The sequence below is a fragment of the Pleurodeles waltl genome, chromosome 8 (assembly GCF_031143425.1).
Source record: "Pleurodeles waltl isolate 20211129_DDA chromosome 8, aPleWal1.hap1.20221129, whole genome shotgun sequence".
Taxonomy (NCBI): domain Eukaryota; kingdom Metazoa; phylum Chordata; class Amphibia; order Caudata; family Salamandridae; genus Pleurodeles; species Pleurodeles waltl.
Window position 1 is genome coordinate 596,900,294 of NC_090447.1, and position 27,037 is coordinate 596,927,330.

The 27,037-nt window shown below is 45.3% G+C and overlaps 1 protein-coding gene across 2 annotated transcripts in view; it reads left to right on the forward strand.

Moving 5' to 3' along the window:
- The window catches only part of GAS6 (growth arrest specific 6), a 333,398-nt gene that overhangs the window by 248,086 nt on the left and 58,275 nt on the right, over positions 1-27,037 (forward strand). For both annotated transcript variants that reach the window (XM_069204632.1, XM_069204633.1), the window contains exon 12: positions 23,454-23,622. In XM_069204632.1, coding sequence (XP_069060733.1) covers positions 23,454-23,622 — 169 coding nt within the window. The remainder of the gene's footprint in view (positions 1-23,453; positions 23,623-27,037) is intronic.

A 27,037-nucleotide genomic window follows, 5' to 3' on the forward strand; every position in this document is an offset into this window, starting at 1 on the left:
TACAGTTATGGTGGTGACAGTCTGTTATTACATAGGCATGTGAGTGTTCAGAAAGACACATGGATTGGCGTGCATGTCTGTTACTGTGGCTACAGGCATGACGATCACCAGCCGTGGCAAATCAGACCAAGTGAAGCTATATCGCTAGTATGTCCTGCAGCACTCAAAGAATGACATGGATATGTTGCTGTTCCTTGGCTGGTCTCCATGCACCAAGTGCCGAGCACGTGCAGCGGAGCCTTATATTTAAAAGCATGCTTACCTCACGGAAAATACTAAAACTGAAACAACACAGGGGTGTCCACCTGCCGAGAGTACACGATTGACACTACATGGACGTTGTAAAAGGCAGTCGGTAATTATAGTAAAACACATACATCATAGTTACAAAAACGTGCATTTGTACTGAGGCGCACCCACACTTTACAATATAGAGCAAAGCAGAAATGATAGGCGTGAGCGATATTGGGGTTTACACACATTTCACCTTTTCCCGTTTGATTTCAGTAACAAAATAACACTGTATTGCAATGGAAAAACGACCACCAACAAAAAATGGTTGTTTGTAACTACGTGCAAAAAGTTTTTAAAAACTATGTGGTGTAGTAGGTGCTGCATTTCATTTTTTTTTTACATTTTGCCTCATATTTTGTGCATGAGCCTGGAATCATGGGGAAATAGTGCACCCCCTGCATGTTGTAATATTATTGCCACCTTGCGTTATTTTATTTAGAGGGATTTACAGGTGATATTTGCTTCCATCTCAGACTTTGTGAATGTTCTGTTATTCTATGCATGTGTCCTCCTAGCTGGCTTTTTCACATTAGTCTCCTAGGTTGCACCACTTTTGATTCTCGAATGTTGGTTTGATTTTGACTCCATGAACCCCTCATCATTTCATAGGGAGCATCAGATATTGTAGATGTGATCCACTTCACACTCAGTTAAATTTGTTCTGGGTTACCTCTCTTACCACTGCAGTGACGTTGGCAAGAAATCAAGGATGTACTAAGCCATACACTTTTAGCACTTGTCAGGAAAGCCTGGTATCTGATGGCCTAGGATAGACACTCTTGCAGTTAGAATACCAAACTGAGCCCTTTAGTAACGACCCATGATGCAACTGAAGTCCTCGTTTCATGAGAAAGGCATATGAAAAGATGTATCGAAGAAGAAGTGGATGTGTAATGTGGCAAATGTGACTAAATTTCGAACTTTACTAATGCAGAGAATATAAACATGCGAGTGTGCCGTATGTTTTTTTTATATGAACTAATAGTTCACAATAAATTTACTAAAACCGTACAAACGCAATAAATATTCAATCTGATATTTCATACTGGGGAACGAGAGCCAAAACACAATTTTGCCTTAATCCTCTATTGCACGTTATTTGTTTCTCTGCACCCACTCTGCTTGTATTAACTGCAGATCGTGTTGCAAAGTGAAGCTCACTAATTACGATTATTAGGCTTAGTGGGATTACCATCTTTCACATTTTATTCCATATTACAGCTGTCTGCAATATCCTGTGCTCTAGTGTAATCAACAAAAAACAGTACATGGACAAAACATCTTGTGCTAAACTTCATTGTGCTGTCCTTGTTAAAACACTATTCACAGTGCGGTGCTGACAGTAAGTTTTGGAATGTGGTTAGAGACCGAGAAATGATGTTCTTTGTTATACTCCAGGTATACAGTTGCTCCTGTAGCATTTGTGCAAAGATTCTGCTGACATACTCAATATAGCAGGTAACTTTTAAATCTCTGTGCAGTGTTTACTGACCTTCTAGAACAGGTAAGAACCTTTCAATTCTGAGGATAAAAGCTAGAGTCAGTTATTACATGGAAAACCAGCAAGCGCATTCTTCCCTGTCATCGCAAATCTCTTCAAACATTTGTCTCTCTTCCTGGGACTGCAGAATTTAGATGGGTTACATGTCTGGACCATCCGAACCATCTTATAGTTCTCAAAATAAATATTTTTTCCTATGGACACTGACTAAATCAAAAAGGATCCTGTAATACTGCACCACATACAATGTTTTTCACATGTAATTGCCACTTTTTATCAGTGATATTCCCTTCAGCAGTTTTACACTCTGGAGCCAGGGAGCCTTTGGCGGCTGAGGGCCAAGATATTTGACCTCTACAGACTATATTATTATGTTCTAGTTGTTCTTAATCAATTTCTGCATTTGTGTTAAATCAGGCTTGTATGACTGCTTCCTAAGTCTCAAGAAGCCGCAGCATCACGGTTATCTGTGATTTTATCACTCCTCTGCATGTTTGTGAATGGGAGAAGTTTTCTACATCTTGGATTCATTTCTGGCAGTCCACTCTCAATTCCATTAGTGAGACTTAACATTTGTATTATTCATATTTGCCATCAACACCTTGTTATACATTTAGAGCGCATTATTATCAAATGCTTCAATGAGATAAGTACCTAGTGTTTTTCCTTTGCTTCAGGTACAGCCACTTATACTTCATAGAATAGTCCAGAATTGCATATCTCAAATAGTTGAGGGATCCATGTAATCATAGGTCCTTTTTCTTCGCCATATTGTCATGCAGATCTTTTGTTTGACTCAAACTAATTACGAGCATTGCATTTCAGGGTCAATCTCAACCTTTTTAAACGTCAACATATATAACAACTCATAAGTGACAAAAGTATAATTAGGGTTACCACCTCCCGCTAGGTCATTACAGACACTGTTTCCAGTCCAGGGTCTTGTATGTGATAGCCTAATGCTTTCTAGGTGTGTGGTTTTGTTTTGCTTCCATTGAAGTAATGAGACAAACGTATGAAATCAGTGATTTGTTGGGTAAAAGTTCAGGACTGGAGACTGTGTCCCTCATGACCTGGCGTGAGCTGGTCCCCTACAGTTATACTAAAATATCAAAGAATGTTATCCTGCCACCTTAGTTGGGCAAAAAAAGCCTAACTGCATAAATTAATTCAAATTCCTATATCTGCCTTATCAAGAAAGGGCAATGTTAGAAATGGGGTCCCTGGTTGGCAGTGGTTTGCACCATGCCAAGTAGAGACCCTTACTCGTAAGGGAGTCACAAACTTAAGATAACCCCTGCTTACCCTCTTGGGAGCTTGGCCTGACCAGTCAGGCTTATCCCACAGGCAATGTGTAAAGTACAAACACACACACACACACACACTAACACAGTGAAAACACTACAAAAGTACTCATACCAGTTTAGAGAACTAGCCAATATTTATCTGAATAAAACAAGACCAAAATGACAACAACCCAACATATACAAGCAAAGTTATGAATTTTTAAAGATTAAATCTCAATAAAGCGCTTAGCAACACAATAGCTCTAACTGGTGCTAATACGATGTTGTTGAAAGAGTCTTTCACAACACTCTTGCGCCACTCGCAAGGGAGTGCAGGCTGGTCACAGAGTCACATGGACCCCAGACACAGTAAGTCAGGGAAGTGAGGCGTCGCTGGAGCTGGTGTGGCATCAGTTCCTAACTACTGCAGGGGAGGTGAGGCGTTGGTTTCTTTCTACTACCGTGGAGGTGAGGCATTGGTTTCTTCCTACGAGGCAGGGGAGATGAGACATCGGTTCCTTACGGTTGCAGGGAAGGATATGCTGCGTCGGTGGTGTGGAATTGGTTCCTTACGATACAGCGGGGTTGATGAATCTAGCTGATCAAGATGTGCACGTCAACTTTGCGGTGTTGTGATTACACCAAGGGGCCACAGGTACTCTGGCGGAGTCGGAACCCCAGTTGTCGGGGACACAGCACTCAGGACTGTGGTGGAAGTTCGGAATAGCAGCAGTTGGCCTGTGGTGTCAGACATGGTCGTTGCACTCAGCAGGTACCACGGCCCCTGGTGCAGGCAGCGGTGCAGAGTCAGACAACAGCACCAGTTCTGAAGTCACTGTGTTGCTGATACCCTTGATTTCACCAGAACTCACTTCCAGGGGACCAGGGACTGGATTCTCACCATGTGGCAAGTCAGGACTCTCCGCAGGAAAGTCCAGGTGCTGGCAGTTGAAGTCTTTGATGTCTCTGAGACTTCTAACAGGAGCCAAGTTCAGTTCAAGCCCTTGGAGAACCTTGGAAATCAGGATGTAAAAAGCAAAGTCCAGTCCTTTCACTCCCTGGACAGAGCAGCAAAGCAACAGGCACAGTGGAAGTCACTCCTACAGCATTCAGTTCTTCTTCCTGGTAGAATGTCCTCAGTCCAGAAAAGTTCTGAAGTTGTGGTCTCAGCGGCCCAATACTTATACTCATTTCTGCCTTTGAAGTAGCCAAACTTCAAAGTAAAGTCTTTATAATGCACAAGACCCTTCCTCTCCCTGTCCTGGCCCCAGAAATATACCTTTGAGCTGGAGATTGCTTTGTGTAAGGACCAGCACAGCCCTATTCAGGTGCAAGTGTCAGCTCCTCTCACCACTCTAGCCAGGAAGACCACCAGGATATGCAGGGCACACCTCAGCTCCCTTTGTGTGACTGTCTAGAGTGAATTCACAAACAACCCAACTGTCATCCTCACCCAGACGTGTATTCCAGCAGACAGGCAAAGGCACAGAATGGTTAGGCAAGAAAATACCCACTTTCTAAAAGTGGCATTTCAAACTTACAATTTAAAAATCTACTTTTCCAAAAGATGTATTTTTAAATTGTGAGTTCACAGACCCCAAACTCCACATCTCTATCTGCTTCCAACGGGAAACTGCACTGAAAAGATATTTCAAGGCAATCCTTATGCGAGAGATAGGCCTTACAATAGTGAAAACTGATTTGAGCAGTATTTCACTATCAGGACACGTAAAGCACACAGGTAGATGTCCTACCTTTCAAATACACTGCACCCTGCCCATGGGTTGCCTTGGGCCTACCGTAGGGATGATATAATCTAATAAAAGGGAAGGTTTGCCAGGTCAAACTGGCAGTTCAAAACTGCACACACAGACACTGCAGTGGCAGATCTGACACATGTTTACAGGGCTACTCATGTGGGTGGCAAAATCAGTGCTGCAGGCCCACTAGTAGCATTTGATTTACAGGCTCTGGGTACTCTAGTGCACTTTACTAAGGGCTTACTGGTAATTCAAATATGCCTATCATGGATAAACCAGTCACCAGCACAATTTAGACAGGGAGCAGCTGTACTTTAGCACTGGTCAGCAGTGGTAAAGTGCCCAGAGTCCTAAAGCCAACAAAAACAAGTCAGAACAAAATAGGAAGAAGGAGGCAAAAAGTTTGCGGATGACCATACAAAAAGGGCCGCGTCCAACCGGCAACAACATTCAACACTGTTTAATACACACCAGAGGCTGTATTACCTTACCTATCAGGCGCACTATCCCTTCAGGGCTTCGAACCCAAACGTTTACCCAATGCCAAGTCACTTGTGTTCACCCTGACACCAACATCACCTTTGAGGAAAACAATGCCCAACAACTAAGACAGCCTGGTACAATCCAACTCTTCTAAAGAAAGTAAAACAGTTTCTTCCACAAAGTGACATCAGAACTGCTGTTCATGCCCTCATACTCACATAGCTGTATCCTAGTAATGCCCTACTCAATAGCCTCCCTGGCTGCACACTGGCATCCTTTAGCTGCATCCTCCATGCTGTGGCACTTCTCATCCAGAGCCTGAAGACATAAGATCACGACCATCATGAGTTGAAGACTCACCTGTTCAAAGAGTGCTACTTCACAATGCAGTAACTGTTCACAATACAGCTTCCCGTCTTATTACTCACTGACTTTGTGCTTTCTGTGACCCTGTGCAACAATCTGCTGCTTTCTCGCTAGGTTCAAATATAAATGTGCCATATGCATATGTAAATACATCAAAACATATAACAGCGAATCACGAATGTCTCACAATTCCTGCTGTATTGGAAACATGAAGAGGTAAACTGACTTTTCTGCCACCCAAAAATTATTATGAAACTTGAAACGTTGCCATTAACACAAGGGATGTGTGGCTCTTTGCATTCACTGGGGCACTGTTTAGTGTAATCATTATCATAACTTTATTCTATTTTTTTACAAAAATCGTAAAAAGTATACATTACAGTAAAAACAGAGACATCAGGGGGTATTGTTTAAAATCAAAGCATGATTAAGATCCAGGGACATTCTTTTTAAAAAAGAAGAAAGAGTAAGATCTCAGAGAGTCATTATGCCACCAACAACCTTGAACAAAGTGCATGGTGCAAAAGTAAACTATCCAAAAGAGTCACCAAACAGGATCAAAAACAGTGCAAAAAAAACACAAAAAACATATAGAAGCTTGCACTAAAAACATTAGTCAGAAACCTTGATACATAAAAACACAATTTAGATGTAGATAGAAGTTGCAAGAGTAAAAGTGAGGGTCTAATCTTTCTAAATTTCATGTGGCAGCTAAAGGGACCTTATGTAATTAAAACAAAGGGAAGTGAATTTGGGACAAATGAGCAGTAAGTGCATGGTGTTGCATGCTGATACATTATCACAAGTACAAGGAGGCAGAGTAGATGGTTTATTCCAGACACCATTTGAAAACAAAAGCTGGTGAAACATGCCCTGTCTAAAATAAGTTAACAACCAACAGTACACTTTAGAGAGGATGTAGGGCCTAATACCACTCATAGATTTTACCATTATACAAGTGCACATTGACTGCTTGGATAAAACAGAGGACTCTTGTTTGCCTGCCACCCTATGGGAGAACACCCGCTTGACCCAGGCAGTATCTTTATTCCCAATGCCCTCTGGTTCAGGAAATAAGACTGGTCTCCCTAAATCTTTGAAGGTAGATTTTATATAGTGGAGCCAGGGTATATGAAGTGCATTATCCAAGGACAAGCAGTACCGGAGAATTAATCTGTTTAGATCGAACTCCTCGTACCAAATTGAGTACCAAAACAAAAACGGCCAAAGTCAAATAAAATATGTGGTAAAATTAATGCCCAGCTCTTCATGTATAATTTTTGCTGGAGTGGCCTATCCCACGGACAAAAGTCCCCTCAAAATTTTTTTTCTGTTACGTGGATGCAACCGGAAGGTGCGTAACCCAGATCTCCCTCCCAAATGTTGCCATAGGGATACAGTTGGCCTTAAAAATATCTACTATTGATTTTAAGGGCCTACGCCCAAGGTGACTAAAAAAATAATTCAGGACAGAAATAGCCCTCTTTAGACACCCTGGATTTTTCTTGATCAGTGGTTGCCAACTAAGGCTAGAACTTAGTAAAATCCCCAACTAGGAACATTTTCCACCCTGCTTAAAATCTGACCCTGAGCTGACAAACTAGCTGTTTTCGTGTTCATACGGGCAACAACCATGACATGATTTTTTAAAAATTAGTGGACAGATCAGTATTATCCATAAAAGTGATAAATAGATCTAAAAGGCAGCTGAAGGCTTCTGGCTGTGCGAGCAATTAATACTTCATTGTCGACATATAAAAGCACAGGAGAAGGTCTACCATCTGCACAGGGCATATCTAGGCCACTATTGAACAACACCCCTTCCAAACAATTGATATGCATAATAAATAACAATGGGGTGAGAATACAACCTTGTTGTACACCTCTTTTTAGATATACAGGTAGGGAGCATTCCCCATCAGTCCCGTATCTGACCACATCTGTCAGTCCGGTATGGAGACCCCTCAAAAAGGTGACCAGAGTCACGTCGGCCCCCATGGACCCCAGCTCAGCACAGAGCTTATTATTTCTGTTAACCTTATCAAAGGCTGATCTAAGGTCTGTTAAAGCCAGATGAACCAAACCCTTTCTAGCCTTTGAGAATAAGAGAGACAATTTTAAATTCTGCTCCACCGTTTCCTTGCTGGGCCTGAACCCATATTGAAGCTTGTATAAAATATTGTTCTCATTGGCCCAACTAGTCAGTCTCTTCAGGATGGCTTTCCCTATGATTTTAACTTCTATATCCACAAGAGAGTTTGGCCTATAGCAGACAGGGTCACATCTATCTCCTTTTTTATACACTCAAACTATTACTGACTGTCGCCAAGTTTCAGGTAGGGGACCGGGGATAGTCGCGTTAACGTGCAGAGTGATAACTGCAGCCCACAGTTCCACTAAAGACTTCAACAAGTCTCCTGGAACACCATTAGCTCCTGGGGCCTTGCCCAGGTGTAAGGGAAGGATGGCGTCTTTTATTTCATCCTAGCTGATTATAAGCCTGTCAACACTCAACATCCTCGGTGGGCAGGGTCAAAGACTCTGGACACTCACAGTCATGGAGGTGTGAAAAATGGTCTAGCCAAGCCTGAGCAGGTACAGTGGCAGCCTGGTCGGAAAGCTGATCTTCTGTGGGAAAAAAGGGTTCAAAATCCTCCTAAACATAGCACTGTCCTTCAACTTACTTGCCATCGCTAAATCCTCCCACAAATTGCCAACATCCTCTGACTTCCCCCTTATCCTGTGTTTTTTAAATAATTTTTTTGTGGTGCTATCAATAGCTCCATTCTTGACTTAGTGCGATTCTAATCAAGCCGTCTGCAGGACTTGGGAGGGCTAATTTGATGTATTCACAGATTGCATCAAAAGCCTAAGGCAACTTTCGTCCATAGCCTCCATCTGAACATGTACTGAAATCCATCTAGCAAGCCCAAATCACGTCGGCATTGACGGTCTCTGGGAGAACCTTTTCCCATTTGAGTCTTCGTCCTTTATCTTTGGCAGTGGCCAAAACCTTATAGAGGTCAAAATTGTCTGCCTGTTTTTTTTCCCACAACAAAATAGCAAATCGGAAAAACGTCTTAGAAACGTAAATGTAGCATATAATGGAGCCCCTTCTCCCTTGAGCCTTTGAACGTTGGAACAGCACCAGCCCATTCTAGAGTAATTTTAATGAGTAGGTTGATTAAATTATAATCTGCTTCCAAATCGTTCAGAAAGTCACCCTGAGGAGTATGCTTAATATGCACCTGTTAAACATCTGCCCACTTGGAGTCCAAGGAGTCATACAAATAGCATTTACTACAAGGGTGAAGATTATAATCCTCTGTAATCATTAAATCTGTGTGTTGAAGGGGATAAGAGGTAACAAAAGCATTTAAAAATTCATCAAGCTCCTCCATTACATCTGTAGTTTCTCTCCCATATGTAGCATTATCAACATTGATACAAAGAATACTAAAATTGTGCTTGAATGTTAACAAAACCCTAATAAAAATGGGGAATTAGAACAAACCTCTTGGGGCTTAAAATCTAAATCTACTTCAACAAGGGTAATTTGCCTCCCTCTTGCTCTCCCACTCGAAGATGGAATCCCCTTAATACTAGAGAACACATAACCATATAAATATAACTCTCCTTTGGGACCCCATGTTTCCTGTAAACTGGTGATATCATGGTGATTAAGTACCTTAAGCCAGTCACGGTGGCCCAGTTTGCCCTGCACACCTGCTATGTTCCAGGTCAGAACTTTTAACTCTCTTATTGCACTGTATACTATCAGGGTCAGTATAATCGATACAGCTGCCCTGTCAGTCTTCATCATTCAACCAACTCAAAGACTCCAGCAATTACTCAGTTCTATGAGATGTCTGTGAATATGAGCTATATTAGAACAGTATGACTTTGTTAAAAGAAATAAAAAACGCTCAAAATCAATACACACTGCCTTGATAACTATACGCATGTTGTCTATGCACATAGATCAAGAAGAAAAGTCAGTTGTATCCTTAGACAAGGTTGGCGTCTGCCAAAGGAAGGGGGTCTAAGACTTAAAGACAAACAAAACCAAATGATAAACCCCCCTCGATGCAACCATCTTGGGCTCTCCAGCTAAGTCCCCTGAACAACAAGGAAGTTCATAAGGCACCTAAGGCCTAACGCCGATAGCCAAGAATCATTCCTGAGCAGGCTGATGCAATCCTCTAGATATAACGTGCTGGCCTGCTGTCAGGCTGGTGGCGGGATTCCCCCCTAGACTGAGCAATTCAATGGAATAAAGGTACTAGTCACAAACCAAATCTTATGCCGAACAGGCGAGATCAAGCAACCAAATAACAAACTACTCGCAAGGCACCTGCATGTCCCGCTGTGAGAGCTGTAATACACGGAGTTCAGGCTAACAGTACATAGGTGATAACAATACCGGAGTTCCTGAATTCCTGACCAAATAGAGAGCTCTTACCAGAAGCAGGATGGGCCTGCACATTGCCCAAGTGAGTCCTGCACTGTTAGTTTGCCAAGTGCGCTTTTAAATGCGTTCGTGGGCCCTGCCTCCTTCCTGCAGCACTCTGCACAGGCGCCTCCTGTGGCGAGATGGGAATTCCCCTTGGTAGATTATGGTCCCTGAGGGCCCAAAACTTCCTTGATTAATTAAAAAAAGTCCCTCATTTAGCTTAATCATTTCAGAACACATTTGCTGACAGATAGAGCTACTATGGCTCCCAAAGTGGCATAGAAATACAACTATCAAGACCAGAAATAAAAGGCCAATGGCCCCCATGTATGTTATCTAATGTTGTTTGAAGACAATCCTGCTCAAGAGCTCATTGAAACAGTGTTGGGTCTCATAGAAATCAACCATGCTCACATAAACTACACGGACGATGCTCTGTTATGTTTTGTAAGTGATTGAAATGTAAACTCACAAATTAATAAGCCGAAGACATAACTGGACAATGTAAAGCTATTTAAAAAGCACTGGTGTGAAAATGACACAAAAAGCAAAATACTGTACAGGATTTGTGTAAGTAAGCAGGACTCATGTTTTTTGAATGAGGAGGAGTAGTAGCATAGTAGTCATACAACAACATTTGTATTACTTGCATAGTTAGAGATTTATCATGATTGGCAGCTGGGAAAGTTGGAGGTTCTTCAGTTTCCGTCATGTAGACAGTCCTTCTGTATTGCTTCTCCAGTGAGAGAAAGAGTACTAGTACTTTGGCCTTGATGGTGTTCAGAGAGCAAATACAGTAATGGTGTGTAAAACTGGATGTTAGGTAGGATTGATCAGTGTAATGTACTGTGAACAGAACTTAATGACATAAAAACTGAGTTGTCTGCTCACTTGCAGCCAGTGCCAAACACCAAGTGATCAAGGAGAAGTTAATAGAGGTCCTGCTTATCTGTGATTTTCAGGATGTCTTTAATTTCTTGGATAGTGACATTCTGTCCTGCAGCAGCGACAAAAGCCTTATTTACAGATCTGCAAGAAATGGTGCTGGTCAATGCAGTTGCAGTATTGCACGGCCATTCTACTTTCAAGGACTTTCAGAGGTATTGGGGTGTGTGATGGACCAGTAATTGGTGAGGTTATCCAAGACTTGCTTTGCTAGTTTTCAGGGAATGGGAGGTTCTAGTGGAGTCTGTTGTTTCTGATGTCCAAACATGGCTACAAATCAGCTAGATGAGGATAGAAGTTTAATGAAGGAAGAGGTGAAAATTTTATTGGCGAGCACAGCCTATTTAGGTCTTTAATGATGCTGATTAGGGCGTCGACTGGGACACTAGATGTGCCAAGAAGGAATTGGGTGTACTGGGAAAATGAAAGATTGTCTGCGGTGTCAGAATCATCAGTGTTGTGGATATTTATTTTATTGAGAAGAGTTTAATGATAGTGGACTTTATTATTGTTGAATGAGTGGTTACAGGAGGAGAGAAAAATGTACACAGTGCTTAATAGCACTTGCTAGTGTTGTGTTTCCAGTACCTCCCCCTGACATGCTCTTGATCAAACAGACATTCTTAACTTTGTAGATTGGGGGTTTGCGGCCACTGCAGGAAGTTTTCAGTGCTCAGAGTCTTCATGAAACATGGTAGAGCAATGCTTTTTCCAGTGGTCTTTTTTGACACTTTTGAGATTGAAATCTTCTGTATGCCCATATGCATTTAGTTTGGGTTTCCACTTCTTGGAACAGACTAGTTTGTAAGTTATGGTGAGGCCTTGAATGGTGGTGTTGATGGAGTTGAGGAGAATAGCCATGTCAACTGCTGTAATGGTGAAACTCGGGGAAACAGAGTAAGATGCTTGACCAGAGAGGACCAACGGGAGCAACCAGGGATCCCAAGGTTGAATATAAGCACACATTTGTGCTCTCTGTATTCACATGGATCTTGGGTTGCAAAATAACTTTCTTTTTTTTCTCCATGATGCAAACCAATTTGCATTTGATAGGAGAAGATGTGGGTTTCATTGGGGAGTAGTAATGCAGCCTGTAATCAGTGAGATTTTTTTTATCCTTTCACAAGATACTGTGTTGAGAATTTTACAGAGGTCCAGAGAGGCCCTGGTCACTTTTGGGCTATCATATTCTGTACAGTCTTCACCATGACCTAATTAAGCAGCATCTACTGTTATCCTTGAAGGAACTTTCTTTAAAGTAAATGTGCGGTAGAGGAGTGACAGCGACTCATCATGTACTGGATGGAGAGTTCCCCAAGCCACACTTAAACTACTCAAGCATTCCTAGATATCGACAGAGACTTAGCCTGAAGGCATATATGCAGATGCACCTACATCTACGATGTTCACCTTGTGTCGTGATCTCCTATCTCTCCTTGCCTTGTTCAGCTTATTTCTAGAAATGCAAGAATTTCTCTGTTTTTAAATGCCCTTTTGTTTTGACGTTGTTTACTCCCCTCACTGTCTATTAATTTAAGCTTCCATGATCTGACCCGTTTATTCAGGCGATTTGGAGCGATTGATGCCTTTTGAACCTAGTGCATCCTGTTTTACAAGACCCTTTTCTGGACCCTCGCGGATAGTTACATTTGGTGATTTATCTTACTAAGTTACATGGGACTGAATCAAAATGTTGAATGGTTTATGTAAGGAAATGCCTCCTTGGCATGGTTACCCCCTGACTTTTTGCCTTTGCTGATGCTATGTTTTGAATTGAAAGTGTGCTGAGGCCTGCTAACCAGGCCCCAGCACCAGTGTTCTTTCCCTAACCTGTACTTTTGATTCCACAATTGGCACACCCTGGCATCCAGATAAGTCCCTTGTAAGTGGTACCCCTGGTACCAAGGGCCCTGATGCCAAGGAAGGTCTCTAAGGGCTGCAGCATGTCTTATGCCACCCTGGAGACCCCTCACTCAGCACAGACACACTGCTTGCCAGCTTGTGTGTGCTGGTGAGAACAAAACGAGTAAGTCGACATGGCACTCCCCTCAGGGTGCCATGCCAGCCTCTCACTGCCTATGCAGGTATAGATAAGTCACCCCTCTAGTAGGCCTTACAGCCCTAAGGCAGGGTGCACTATACCCTAGGTGAGGGCACCAGTGCATGAGCACTGTGCCCCTACAGTGTCTAAGCAATACCTTAGACATTGTAAGTGCAGGGTAGCCATAAGAGTATATGGTCTGGGAGTCTGTTTTACACGAACTCCACAGCACCATAATGGCTACACTGAAAACTGGGAAGTTTGGTATCAAACTTCTCAGCACAATAAATGCACACTGATGCCAGTGTACATTTGATTGTAAAATACACCCCAGAGGGCACCTTAGAGGTGCCCCCTGAAACCTTAACCGACTATCTGTGTAGGCTGACTAGTTCCAGCAGCCTGCCACAACCGAGACATGTTGCTGGCCCCATGGGGAGAGTGCCTTTGTCACTCTGAGGCAAGTAACAAAGCCTGCACTGGGTGGAGATGCTAACACCTCCCCCAGGCAGGAGCTGTCACACCTGGCGGTGAGCCTCAAAGGCTCACCCCTTTGTGCCAGCACCGCAGGACACTCCAGCTAGTGGAGTTGCCCGCCCCCTCCGGCCACGGCCCCCACTTTTGGCGGCAAGGCCGGAGAAAATAATGAGAAAAACAAGGAGGAGTCACTGGCCAGTCAGGACAGCCCCTAAGGTGTCCTGAGCTGAAGTGACTCTAACTTTTAGAAATCCTCCATCTTGCAGATGGAGGATTCCCCAATAGGATTAGGGATGTGACCCCCTCCCCTTGGGAGGAGGCACAAAGAGGGTGTACCCACCCTCAGGGCTAGTAGCCATTGGCTACTAACCCCCCAGACCTAAACACGCCCTTAAATTTAGTATTTAAGGGCTCCCCTGAACCTAAGAATTTAGATTCCTGCAACTTACCGAAGAAGAAGACTGCTGAGCTGAAAACCCCTGCAGAAGAAGAAAGAAGACACCAACTGCTTTGGCCCCAGTCCTACCGGCCTGTCTCCTGCCTTCTAAAGAACCCTGCTCCAGCGACGCTTTCTCCAGGACCAGCGACCTCTGAATCCTCAGAGGACTGCCCTACTTCCAAGAGACCAAGAAACTCCCGAGGACAGCGGCACTGCTCCAAAAGAACTGCAACTTTGTTTCAAGTGGCAGATTTAAAGACCCCTGCAACTCCCCGCAAGAAGCGTGAGACTTGCAACACTGCACCCGGCGACCCCGACTCGACTGGTGGAGAACCAACACTTCAGGGAGGACCCTCCGGCGACTCCGAGTCCGTGAGTAACCAAAGTTGTCCCCCCTGAGCTCCCACAGCGACGCCTGCAGAGGGAATCCCGAGGCTCCCCCTGACCGCAACTGCCTGAACTCCCTTTCCTGACGGCTGGAAAAGACCCTGCAACCGCAGCCCCCAGCACCTAAAGAAACGGAACTCCTGTGCAGGAGTGACCCCCAGGAGGCCCTCTCCCTTGCCCAGGTGGTGGCTACCCCGAGGAGCCCCCCCCTTGCCTGCCTGCGACGCTGAAGAGATCCCTTGATCTCTCATTGATTTACATTGCAAACCCGACGCTTGTTTCTACACTGCACCCGGCCGCCCCAGTGCCGCTGAGGGTGTACTTTTTGTGTGAACTCGTGTCCCCCCCGGTGCCCTACAAAAACCCCCTGGTCTGCCCTCCGAAGACGCGGGTACTTACCTGCTGGCAGACCGGAACCGGGGCACCCCCTTCTCTCCATTGCAGCCTATGCGTTTTGGGCACCTCTTTGACCTCTGCACCTGACCGGCCCTGAGCTGCTGGTGTGGTAACTTTGGGGTTGCTCTGAACCCCCAACGGTGGGCTACCTTGGACCAAAAACTGAAACCTGTAAGTGACTTACTTACCTGTGAAAACTAACAAAAACTTACCTCCCCCAGGAACTGTGAAAATTGCACTGTGTCCACTTTTAAAACAGCTTATTGTGTTTTATGTCAAAAGTATACATGCTAATGTAATGATTCAAAGTTCCTAAAGTACTTACCTGCAATACCTTTCAAATGAGATATTACATGTAAAATCTGAACCTGTGGTTCTTAAAATAAACTAAGAAAATATATTTTTCTATAACAAAACCTATTGGCTGGATTTGTCTCTGAGTGTGTGTTCCTCATTTATTCCCTGTGTGTATGTACAACAAATGCTTAACACTACTCCTTTGATAAGCCTACTGCTCGACCACACTACCACAAAATAGAGCATTAGTATTATCTCTTTTTGCCACTATCTTACCTCTAAGGGGAACCCTTGGACTCTGTGCATGCTATTCCTTACTTTGAAATAGCACATACAGAGCCAACTTCCTACATTGGTGGATCAGCGGTGGGGTACAAGACTTTGCATTTGCTGGACTACTCAGCCAATACCTGATCACACGACAAATTCCAAAAATTGTCATTAGAAATTGTTTTTGCAATTTGAAATTTTTCTAAATTCTTAAAAGACCTGCTAGGGCCTTGTGTTAGATCCTGTTTAGCATTGCTTTTAGAGTTTAAAAGTTTGGTAAAAGTTTGAATTAGATTCTAGAACTAGTTTTTAGATTCTTAAAAAGTATTCCAACTTTTAGAAGCATAATGTCTAGTGCAGAGATGAATGTGGTGGAACTCGACACCACACCTTACCTCCATCTTAAGATGAGGGAGCTAAGGTCACTCTGTAAAATAAAGAAAATAGTAATGGGCCCCAGACCTTCCAAACTACAGCTCCAGGAGCTGTTGGCAGAGTTTGAAAAGGCCAACCCCTCTAAGGATGGCAACTCAGAGGATGATGATAGTGACTTGGAGGGTGATTCCCCCCTACCAGTCCTATCTAGGGAAGACAGGGCCTCTCAAGCCCTGACTCCACAAATCATAGTCAGAGATGCTGGTTCCCTCACAGGAGGGACCAACCTCTCTGAAATCACTAAGGATAACTCCAGTGAAGAGGACATCCAGTTAGCCAGGATGGCCAAAAGATTGGCTTTGGAAAGACAGATCCTAGCCATAGAAAGGGAAAGACAAGAGATGGGCCTAGGACCCATCAATGGTGGCAGCAACATAACTAGGGTCAGAGATTCTCCTGACATGTTGAAAATCCCTAAAGGGATTGTAACTAAATATGAAGATGGTGATGACATCACCACATGGTTCACAGCTTTTGAGAGGGCTTGTGTAACCAGAAAAGTGAACAAATCTCACTGGGGTGCTCTCCTTTGGGAAATGTTCACTGTAAAGTGTAGGGATAGACTCCTCACACTCTCTGGAAAAGGTGCAGAATCTTATGACCTCATGAAGGGTACCCTGATTGAGGGCTTTGGATTCTCCACTGAGGAGTATAGGATTAGATTCAGGGGGGCTCAAAAATCCTCGAGCCAGACCTGGGTTGACTTTGTAGACTACTCAGTAAAAACACTAGATGGTTGGATTCAAGGCAGTGGTGTAAGTAATTATGATGGGCTGTACAATTTATTTGTGAAAGAACACCTATTAAGTAATTGTTTCAATGATAAACTGCATCAGCATCTGGTAGACCTAGGACCAATTTCTCCCCAAGAATTGGGAAAGAAGGCGGACCATTGGGTCAAGACTAGGGTGTCCAAAACTTCCACAGGGGGTGACCAAAAGAAAGGGGTCACAAAACCTCCCCAGGGGAAGGGTGGTGAGACAACCAAAAACAAAAATAGTAAAGAGTCCTCTACAGGCCCCCAAAAACCTGCACAGGAGGGTGGGCCCAGAGCCTCTTCACAAAACAATTCTGGGTACAAGGGTAAAAACTTTGATCCCAAAAAAGCCTGGTGTCGTAGCTGTAGTCAGTCTGGACACCAAACTGGAGACAAGGCCTGTCCCAAGAAAGATACCACTTCTAACTCCCATCCAGCTAAAACTGGAATGGCCAGTCTCCAAGTGGGATCAACAGTGTGCCCAGAGCAAATCAGGTGTCACACTGAAGCTACATTAGTCTCTGAGGGTGGGGTGGATTTAGCCACACTGGCTGCCTGGCCCCCTAACATGCAAAAATACAGGCAGCAGCTCTTAATTAATGGGACAAGTGTAGAGGGCCTGAGGGATACAGGTGCCAGTGTCACTATGGTGACAGAGAAACTGGTTTCCCCTGGCCAATACCTGGCTGGACAAACTTATCCAGTCACCAACGCTGACAATCAGACTAAAGTACATCCCATGGCTATGGTAACTTTAGAGTGGGGAGGGGTCAATGGCCTGAAACAGGTGGTGGTCTCCTCAAATATCCCAGTAGACTGTTTGCTTGGAAATGACCTGGAGTCCTCAGCATGGGCTGAGGTAGAACTGAAAACCCATGCAGCCATGCTGGGTATCCCTGAACTGGTGTGTGTCAAGACAAGGGCACAGTGCAAGGCTCAGGGTGAAAAAGTAGAGCTGGAGTCTGGAAGAAAGGCCCAGCCTACCAAGAGGAAAGGAAAGTCAGCTGGGAAACCAGCTGCAACACAGCAAGAAAAAGAGAACCTCTCTTCTCAGGAAGAAGTTCTGCCCTCTGAGGGAACTGAGCCTATGGAGCTGGAACCTTATCAGGTTGAGCTCTTAGGCCCAGGGGGACCCTCAAGGGAAGAGCTGTGTAAGGGACAAGAAACCTGTCCCTCTCTTGAAGGCCTTAGGCAGCAAGCTGCTGAAGAGTCCAATGGCAAGAAAAATGGAACACATAGGGTCTATTGGGAAGATGGACTCCTGTACACTGAGGCAAGAGATCCCAAACCTGGTGCCACTAGGAGAGTGGTAGTGCCTCAAGGTTTCAGAGAGTTTATTCTGACCTTAGCCCATGATATTCCCCTTGCTGGGCATTTGGGACAAACCAAGACGTGGGAGAGATTAGTCAACCACTTCTACTAGCCCAACATGTCCCAGAAGGTTAATGAGTTTTGCCTCTCCTGCCCCACCTGTCAAGCCAGTGGTAAGACAGATGGGCATCCAAAGACCCCCCTCATTCCACTTCCAGTGGTGGGGGTCCCCTTTGAAAGAGTGGGTGTGGACATAGTTGGTCCACTAGAACCTCCCACAGCCTCAGGAAATATGTACATCTTGGTAGTAGTGGATCATGCTACTAGGTATCCTGAAGCTATTCCCCTTAGGTCGACTACTGCCCCTGCAGTAGCCAAGGCCCTCATTGGTATCTTTACCAGAGTGGGCTTCCCTAAGGAGGTGGTGTCTGACAGAGGTACCAACTTCATGTCAGCATACCTAAAACACATGTGGAATGAGTGTGGGGTGACTTATAAATTCACTACACCATATCATCCACAAACTAATGGCCTTGTTGAGAGATTCAACAAGACATTAAAGGGCATGATCATGGGGCTCCCAGAAAAACTCATGTCCTCCTGCCATGTCTGGTTTTCGCTTACAGAGAGGTGCCTCAGAAGGGAGTAGGATTCTCACCCTTTGAACTTCTGTTTGGCCACCCTGTAAGGGGACCACTTGCTCTTGTTAAAGAAGGCTGGGAGAGACCTCTTCATGAGCCTAAACAAGACATAGTGGACTATGTACTTGGCCTTCGCTCAAGGATGGCAGAGTACATGGAAAAGGCAAGTAAAAACCTTGAGGCCAGCCAACAACTCCAGAAGTTGTGGTATGACCAAAAGGCTGCACTGGTTGAATTTCAACCAGGGCAGAAAGTCTGGGTTCTGGAGCCTGTGGCTCCCAGGGCACTCCAGGACAAATGGAGTGGCCCTTACCCAGTACTAGAAAGGAAGAGTCAGGTCACCTACCTGGTGGACCTGGGCACAAGCAGGAGCCCCAAGAGGGTGATCCATGTGAACCGCCTTAAGCTCTTCCATGACAGGGCTGATGTAAATCTGTTGATGGTAACAGATGAGGACCAGGAAGCTGAGAGTGAACCTCTCCCTGATCTCCTCTCATCAGACCCTAAAGATGGCTCAGTGGATGGAGTGATCTACTCAGACACCCTCTCTAGCCAACAGCAGTCTGACTGTAGGAAGGTCCTGCAGCAGTTTGCTGAACTCTTTTCCCTAACCCCTGGTCAGACACACCTGTGTACCCATGATGTGGACACAGGAGACAGTATGCCTGTCAAAAACAAAATATTTAGACAGTCTGACCAAGTTAAGGAAAGCATCAAGGTGGAAGTCCACAAGATGCTGGAATTGGGAGTAATTGAGTACTCTGACAGCCCCTGGGCTAGCCCAGTGGTCTTAGTCCCCAAACCTCACACCAAAGAAGGAAAGAGAGAGATGAGGTTTTGTGTGGACTACAGAGGTCTCAACTCTGTCACCAAGACAGATGCTCATCCCATTCCTAGAGCTGATGAGCTAATAGACAAATTAGGGGCTGCCAAATTCTTAAGTACCTTTGACTTAACAGCAGGGTACTGGCAAATCAGAATGGCCCCTGGAGCAAAAGAAAAGACAGCATTCTCCACACCTGATGGGCATTATCAGTTCATGTTATGCCCTTTGGTTTAAAGAATGCCCCTGCCACCTTCCAAAGGTTGGTGAATCAAGTCCTTGCTGGGTTGGAATCCTTTAGTGCAGCTTATCTTGACGATATTGCTGTCTTCAGCTCCACCTGGCAGGATCACCTGGTCCACCTGAAGAAGGTTTTGAAGGCCCTGCAATCTGCAGGCCTCTCTATCAAGGCATCCAAATGCCAGATAGGGCAGGGAACTGTGGTTTACTTGGGACACCTTGTAGGTGGAGGCCAAGTTCAGCCACTTCAGCCTAAGATCCAGACTATTCTGGACTGGGCAGCTCCAAAAACCCAGACTCAAGTCAGGGCATTCCTTGGCTTGACTGGGTACTATAGGAGGTTTGTGAAGGGATATGGATCCATTGTGACAGCCCTCACAGAACTCACCTCCAAGAAAATGCCCAAGAAAGTAAACTGGACTGTAGAATGCCAACAGGCCTTTGACACCCTGAAGCAAGCTATGTGCACAGCACCAGTTCTAAAAGCTCCAGATTACTCCAAGCAATTCATTGTGCAAACAGATGCCTCTGAACATGGGATAGGGGCAGTTTTGTCCCAAACAAATGATGATGGCCTTGACCAGCCTGTTGCTTTCATTAGCAGGAGGTTACTCCCCAGGGAGCAGCGTTGGAGTGCCATTGAGAGGGAGGCCTTTGCTGTGGTTTGGTCCCTGAAGAAGTTGAGACCATACCTCTTTGGTACTCACTTCCTAGTTCAAACTGACCACAGACCTCTCAGATGGCTGATGCAAATGAAAGGTGAAAATCCAAAACTGTTGAGGTGGTCCATCTCCCTACAGTGAATGGACTTTATAGTGGAACACAGAACTGGGACTGCCCATGCCAATGCAGATGGCCTTTCCAGGTTCTTCCACTTAGAAAATGAAGACTCTCTTGGGAAAGGTTAGTCTCATCCTCTTTCGTTTGGGGGGGGGTTGTGTAAGGAAATGCCTCCTTGGCATGGTTACCCCCTGACTTTTTGCCTTTGCTGATGCTATGTTTTGAATTGAAAGTGTGCTGAGGCCTGCTAACCAGGCCCCAGCACCAGTGTTCTTTCCCTAACCTGTACTTTTGATTCCACAATTGGCACACCCTGGCATCCAGATAAGTCCCTTGTAAGTGGTACCCCTGGTACCAAGGGCCCTGATGCCAAGGAAGGTCTCTAAGGGCTGCAGCATGTCTTATGCCACCCTGGAGACCCCTCACTCAGCACAGACACACTGCTTGCCAGCTTGTGTGTGCTGGTGAGAACAAAACGAGTAAGTCGACATGGCACTCCCCTCAGGGTGCCATGCCAACCTCACACTGCCTATGCAGTATAGATAAGTCACCCCTCTAGTAGGCCTTACAGCCCTAAGGCAGGGTGCACTATACCATAGGTGAGGGCACCAGTACATGAGTACTGTGCCCCTACAGTGTCTAAGCCAAACCTTAGACATTGTAAGTGCAGGGTAGCCATAAGAGTATATGGTCTGGGAGTCTGTTTTACACGAACTCCACAGCACCATAATGGCTACACTGAAAACTGGGAAGTTTGGTATCAAACTTCTCAGCACAATACATGCACACTGATGCCAGTGTACATTTTATTGTAAAATACACCCCAGAGGGCACCTTAGAGGTGCCCCCTGAAACCTTAACTGACTATCTGTGTAGGCTGACTAGTTCCAGCAGCCTGCCACAACCGAGACATGTTGCTGGCCCCATGGGGAGAGTGCCTTTGTCACTCTGAGGCCAGTAACAAAGCCTGCACTGGGTGGAGATGCTAACACCTTCCCCAGGCAGGAGCTGTCACACCTGGCGGTGAGCCTCAAAGGCTCACCTCTTTGTGGCAGCACCGCAGGACACTCCAGCTAGTGGAGTTGGCCGCCCCCTCCGGCCATGGCCCCCACTTTTGGCGGCAAGGCCGGAGAAAATAATGAGAAAAACAAGGAGGAGTCACTGGCCAGTCAGGACAGCCCCTAAGGTGTCCTGAGCTGAAGTGACTCTAACTTTTAGAAATCCTCCATCTTGCAGATGGAGGATTCCCCAATAGGATTAGGGATGTGACCCCCTCCCCTTGGTAGGAGGCACAAAGAGGGTGTACCCACCCTCAGGGCTAGTAGCCATTGGCTACTAACCCCCCAGACCTAAACACGCCCTTAAATTTAGTATTTAAGGGCTCCCCTGAACCTAAGAATTTAGATTCCTGCAACTTACCGAAGAAGAAGACTGCTGAGCTGAAAACCCCTGCAGAAGAAGAAAGAAGACACCAACTGCTTTGGCCCCAGTCCTACTGGCCTGTCTCCTGCCTTCTAAAGAACCCTGCTCCAGCGACGCTTTCTCCAGGACCAGCGACCTCTGAATCCTCAGAGGACTGCCCTACTTCCAAGAGACCAAGAAACTCCTGAGGACAGCGGCACTGCTCCAAAAGAACTGCAACTTTGTTTCAAGTGGTAGATTTAAAGACCCCTGCAACTCCCCGCAAGAAGCGTGAGACCTGCAACACTGCACCCGGCGACCCCGACTCGACTGGTGGAGAACCAACACTTCAGGGAGGACCCTCCGGCGACTCCGAGTCCGTGAGTAACCAAAGTTGTCCCCCCTGAGCCCCCACAGCGACGCCTGCAGAGGGAATCCCGAGGCTCCCCCTGACCGCGACTGCCTGAACTCCCTTTCCCGACGGCTGGAAAAGACCCTGCACCCGCAGCCCCCGGCACCTAAAGAAACGGAACTCCTGTGCAGGAGTGACCCCCAGGAAGCCCTCTCCCTTGCCCAGGTGGTGGCTACCCCGAGGAGCCCCCCCTTGCCTGCCTGCGACGCTGAAGAGATCCCTTGATCTCTCATTGATTTACATTGCAAACCCGACGCTTGTTTCTACACTGCACCCGGCCGCCCCAGTGCCACTGAGGGTGTACTTTTTGTGTGAACTCGTGTCCCCCCCGGTGCCCTACAAAACCCCCCTGGTCTGCCCTCCGAAGACGCGGGTACTTACCTGCTGGCAGACCGGAACCGGGGCACCCCCTTCTCTCCATTGCAGCCTATGCGTTTTGGGCACCTCTTTGACCTCTGCACCTGACCGGCCCTGAGCTGCTGGTGTGGTAACTTTGGGGTTGCTCTGAACCCCCAACGGTGGGCTACCTTGGACCAAAAACTGAAACCTGTAAGTGACTTACTTACCTGTGAAAACTAACAAAAACTTACCTCCCCCAGGAACTGTGAAAATTGCACTGTGTCCACTTTTAAAACAGCTTATTGTGTTTTATGTCAAAAGTATACATGCTAATGTAATGATTCAAAGTTCCTAAAGTACTTACCTGCAATACCTTTCAAATGAGATATTACATGTAAAATCTGAACCTGTGGTTCTTAAAATAAACTAAGAAAAGATATTTTTCTATAACAAAACCTATTGGCTGGAGTGTGTGTTCCTCATTTATTGCCTGTGTGTATGTACAACAAATGCTTAACACTACTCCTTTGATAAGCCTACTGCTCGACCACACTACCACAAAATAGAGCATTAGTATTATCTCTTTTTGCCACTATCTTACCTCTAAGGGGAACCCTTGGACTCTGTGCATGCTATTCCTTACTTTGAAATAGCACATACAGAGCCAACTTCCTACAGTTTACCTGTATGTTAATGTAGATTTACATAATCCATATTCTCATTATGATTGCTGATATGCCTATGCATGACCATCCAGAACCTGATTCAGAATTGATGCAGAGGAATGCGTGCATGAATACGTACGTGCTGGAAATAAGCATTTTAGAATGTGTATTGAATTGGGGATTTACATTTAAGTTCTTGAAACTGGGTAGTTTTACCCAAAGTATTAACCCTGTTACTATAAACTGTTTTCCAGATAAATCCTCGGCTTGATGGATGCATGAGAGGTTGGAACTGGTTAAATGGTGAGGACAGCACTACTCAAGAAACCGTACGACTTCATGAAAAAATGCAGTGCTATGCCGTTGCAGGCAGAGGATCATTCTACCCTGGAAAAGGGTTTGCTTTTTTCAATATTGGCTACAGTAAGTGGCATATGTCTCTGTCTCCATTGCCTGTTTCTTTCATTTTTCTTTACTTTTTTCCACAGGTGACAGTGACCCAAGCTCAGAAGTTGATAACCAAAGAAAGCGCGTGCTGAATTATTATTAATTTAGTAGGAATGTTATCTAAAACATTCTACTTTCCCTATAAATGCATATATGCATTACTTTGTTGTTAGCACGTTAGATCACATTTTAATAAGAAAAAGATGTCACTATTCACATGTAATAATCTGTACAAGCAAGTAGTGATATCACAGTGCCACGTTGCAGTTTGTTTCCTCTTTCTGGGCTGGCACAGACAGGGCTGCAGCCTTCTCTATTCCACTGTCAAAGACATGAATGTAGGCTAAACAAGGCAGTGGGTTAGTGGGAAACAGGCTTGCACCACTCCATTGATCGCCTTCTTTCCGCCTCCTGATTTCAGAGAGCAGTACAGACCATGCAAGCCATGGGAGGCTTGTAAGCAGTAATGAAACCAGCACTGGCGTAGCCAGTAGGTCTCGCCTTTGGGACCTTATATGAATTTAGCCATACAGCACTCCTTCATACACCTGGCATTAGACTGTAATGGTCAGAACATCCCCTAGAAGGCACCAGATTAAAAATAGCATTTAGAAGAAACATGGTCATGTAACCATATAGTCCGATCCCATAGAGCATAGCCACATGATAAGAGAAGGGCAGAGAGCATTGCCGTATAAACATATATTCACCCCCTGAATACAGCATGTCTTGCAGACAGAGCATGCACACTACCTAGGCTCGGCCTATAAACTCTGGACCCTGCTGAGTCGTGAATGAGTGCAATTACAAGACGAAAGACTGGTGTTAAATCACTTGATATTTTCAAACACCTGTGGCTAAAAGGCTCTATGACTTATTTTTTCAAGCCACGTTCTTGTAGGGGGATTTATTAGAAAAACACGCTAGGTAAGAAACGATATGCGTTCAGTGATGCCTTTCCGAAAGCAGGTATTGTGTTTCCCACCCAATCATGCCTCATAAAGGTACTTTGTCTAGAAGAGCCTGCCCTTGGCCGCTGAGCAGCAACATCCAATCACAGTGAAAGGCGGAAGGCCGCTAAGACTTGCGTGACCAGTAAATGATTTCTAAATTGCCTGCGACCAAGCAGAGCTACTTGTCAAAAAAACTCTACCTCACATTCCTGTCTTATAACATGCAGAGTTGGACCGTGACAAGTACCCAAGGCAAAGGTACAAAGTCTGCTGCAAAGTTTAAATGTAGGCGAGGCTAGCACCGTAAACTCACACCCATGAGGAATATTAAACCACTTTTGGTTGTAATGTCTGGAATGCACCAATTGTGAACTGTCAAATTATTGTGAAGGGTTGAATTGTGTGTGTGTGTGTGGTGTATGTCTGTTTTGGTAGGATGCACAGAAGAGTAAATGGTCTGAACTCTCACAGTGTTTTTTTTCCAGCTCTGGTTCTCCTATGGGACTAATACTAGGAAGGGGTGGGTAGCTGAGGGTTCCCCATGTGATTGGAATGGTAGTTTGTAGGGGCAAAGGGTGGGGTGTTGGCACTCAGGAAGGAAAGAGGTAGGATTCCTTGGGCTGGAGGGGTGAGTGTTTTGTTCAGCACTCACCATGCAATACTTGCGTAACAGGTTAAGAATGCTCAGATTGCCCTGCTGGGTCACCTGTGAAGTGGACTGCTAAGTGTGAAAATCTGGCATGAGGTTCCTTAGGATACTGAGGTGGTAGTTTGGGAGTTGAGCACTCACCACACATTTTTTGCCTAGCAATTTTAAGAGGCCCTGGTTCTCTTGCAGGTTCAGAACCAGGGAGGGCTCATTGGTACCCGTGTGGACAGTCAGGGGTCCCAAGCCTCTTTTCAAAGCAGTGAATTGCTAGTGAAACTGCTGGGCAACCCACCCAAACTAGCAGAAAAACAGCAGCTGTCTCCCTTCATTCGTAACTTCGTATCCAGACACTCACCAACAGTTTCAAAGTGAGATCACAATGCATGGCGTGACAAACAGCATGACACACTTTCACTTTCTACAGTCTTGGGATAGGTGTTATAGCGCCCCGCCGCCCACACCGCAGCTTACACCGAATTGGTAGTTGCGACCTACCCACATACCACACAGCTTGCACCGGTTGCATCTGCATGTACAAAAGAAATCATTCTGACCGTCACCTCTTACCTGTATTCACCTCATTCTTTCACCCAGAGCTCACAGTACATTTACAAAGACGCAACTTAATAGCGTGCCTCTAGTTACATTCTTTACTGCAACACACGAAAAGTGGAGGGCTCGTTGGTTACCCGCTTGCTCTGTTGGTTGTTGTTGCTGCCTTTGGGTGCCGCATGGGCTCCCTGGCTCTTTTCTGGGAGAATGGCTGCCCCATCGTCAGCACCACCTCTTGCAAGAGAGTCGGGCTTGGTCCTGAGGCAACGAGAACAGGCAGAAGCAGCACAGCACTGTGCTGAGGAGGACTCTGGCGAACAGACCAAAGCAGCAGAATACCGATTTGAAACTCGACAGGCAAGCAGGAGCAGAGAGGAATAGCGTGAATAGAAAACAAGGAGACAAGTACAAAACAAACAAAAAGTATTGGACACGCGCAACAAAATAAAAACAGTAAGATTGCCACATCAAAAAATATACCTCTCAACAGAAGATACAATGGAAGAGGGAGTTAAAGTGAGGAAGCGCTCATGAGAATACCTGGTGGAGAAAGGATTACGGCTGGGATTAAAGGCGAAACCAGACAGGAGGAGGGGGCCATCACACGCTGTAACAGGAGGAAGCGTGACATCGTGTGATGGCCAACAAAAACGTTCTCTTAGTGAAATCGCCTGGGAGGAAACTCAGTACACAAAGAAGGGACATTGAGGAAAAATGCACCAATACAAACAAACCATTCAAGACAAACACAACAAAGAACGAATGGCAAGAGTGGGCGTGGTTAAAGCCCATATACTGAACACAGCATGTCTGGTAGAGACAGTGTTGCGCTGTCTAGGCTGAACCTAAACAGGCCTGCGCCACTCCACACAACCTCCTGTCCCAGCTTGTCAAAAATAGACTCTGGCACATACAGAAATTATTTTGGAGAGTAGTGGTCCTGGTTAGACTTGTTGGGTGAAACTATTAAGGAGGTATTTGTACTGAGATAGTTTTACCGATTAGATGGATGTAAGCTAGCTTACCTGCTCTTCTCTGATGTTAAGTCACACACTTTCATGCCTGGATGATAGAGGAAATCTCTCAACCAATTGTTGTCTCCAAATGGCTAGAGTGTTTTGTAGTTACCTTATTTTGAAGTGTATTTTTGATACAGAATAGGGCCAGGTTGGATCTGTAGTTATAGTGTTTTGGGTCACTTTCAATGTTTTTTCAAGATGGACTTTATTAGTGCCTA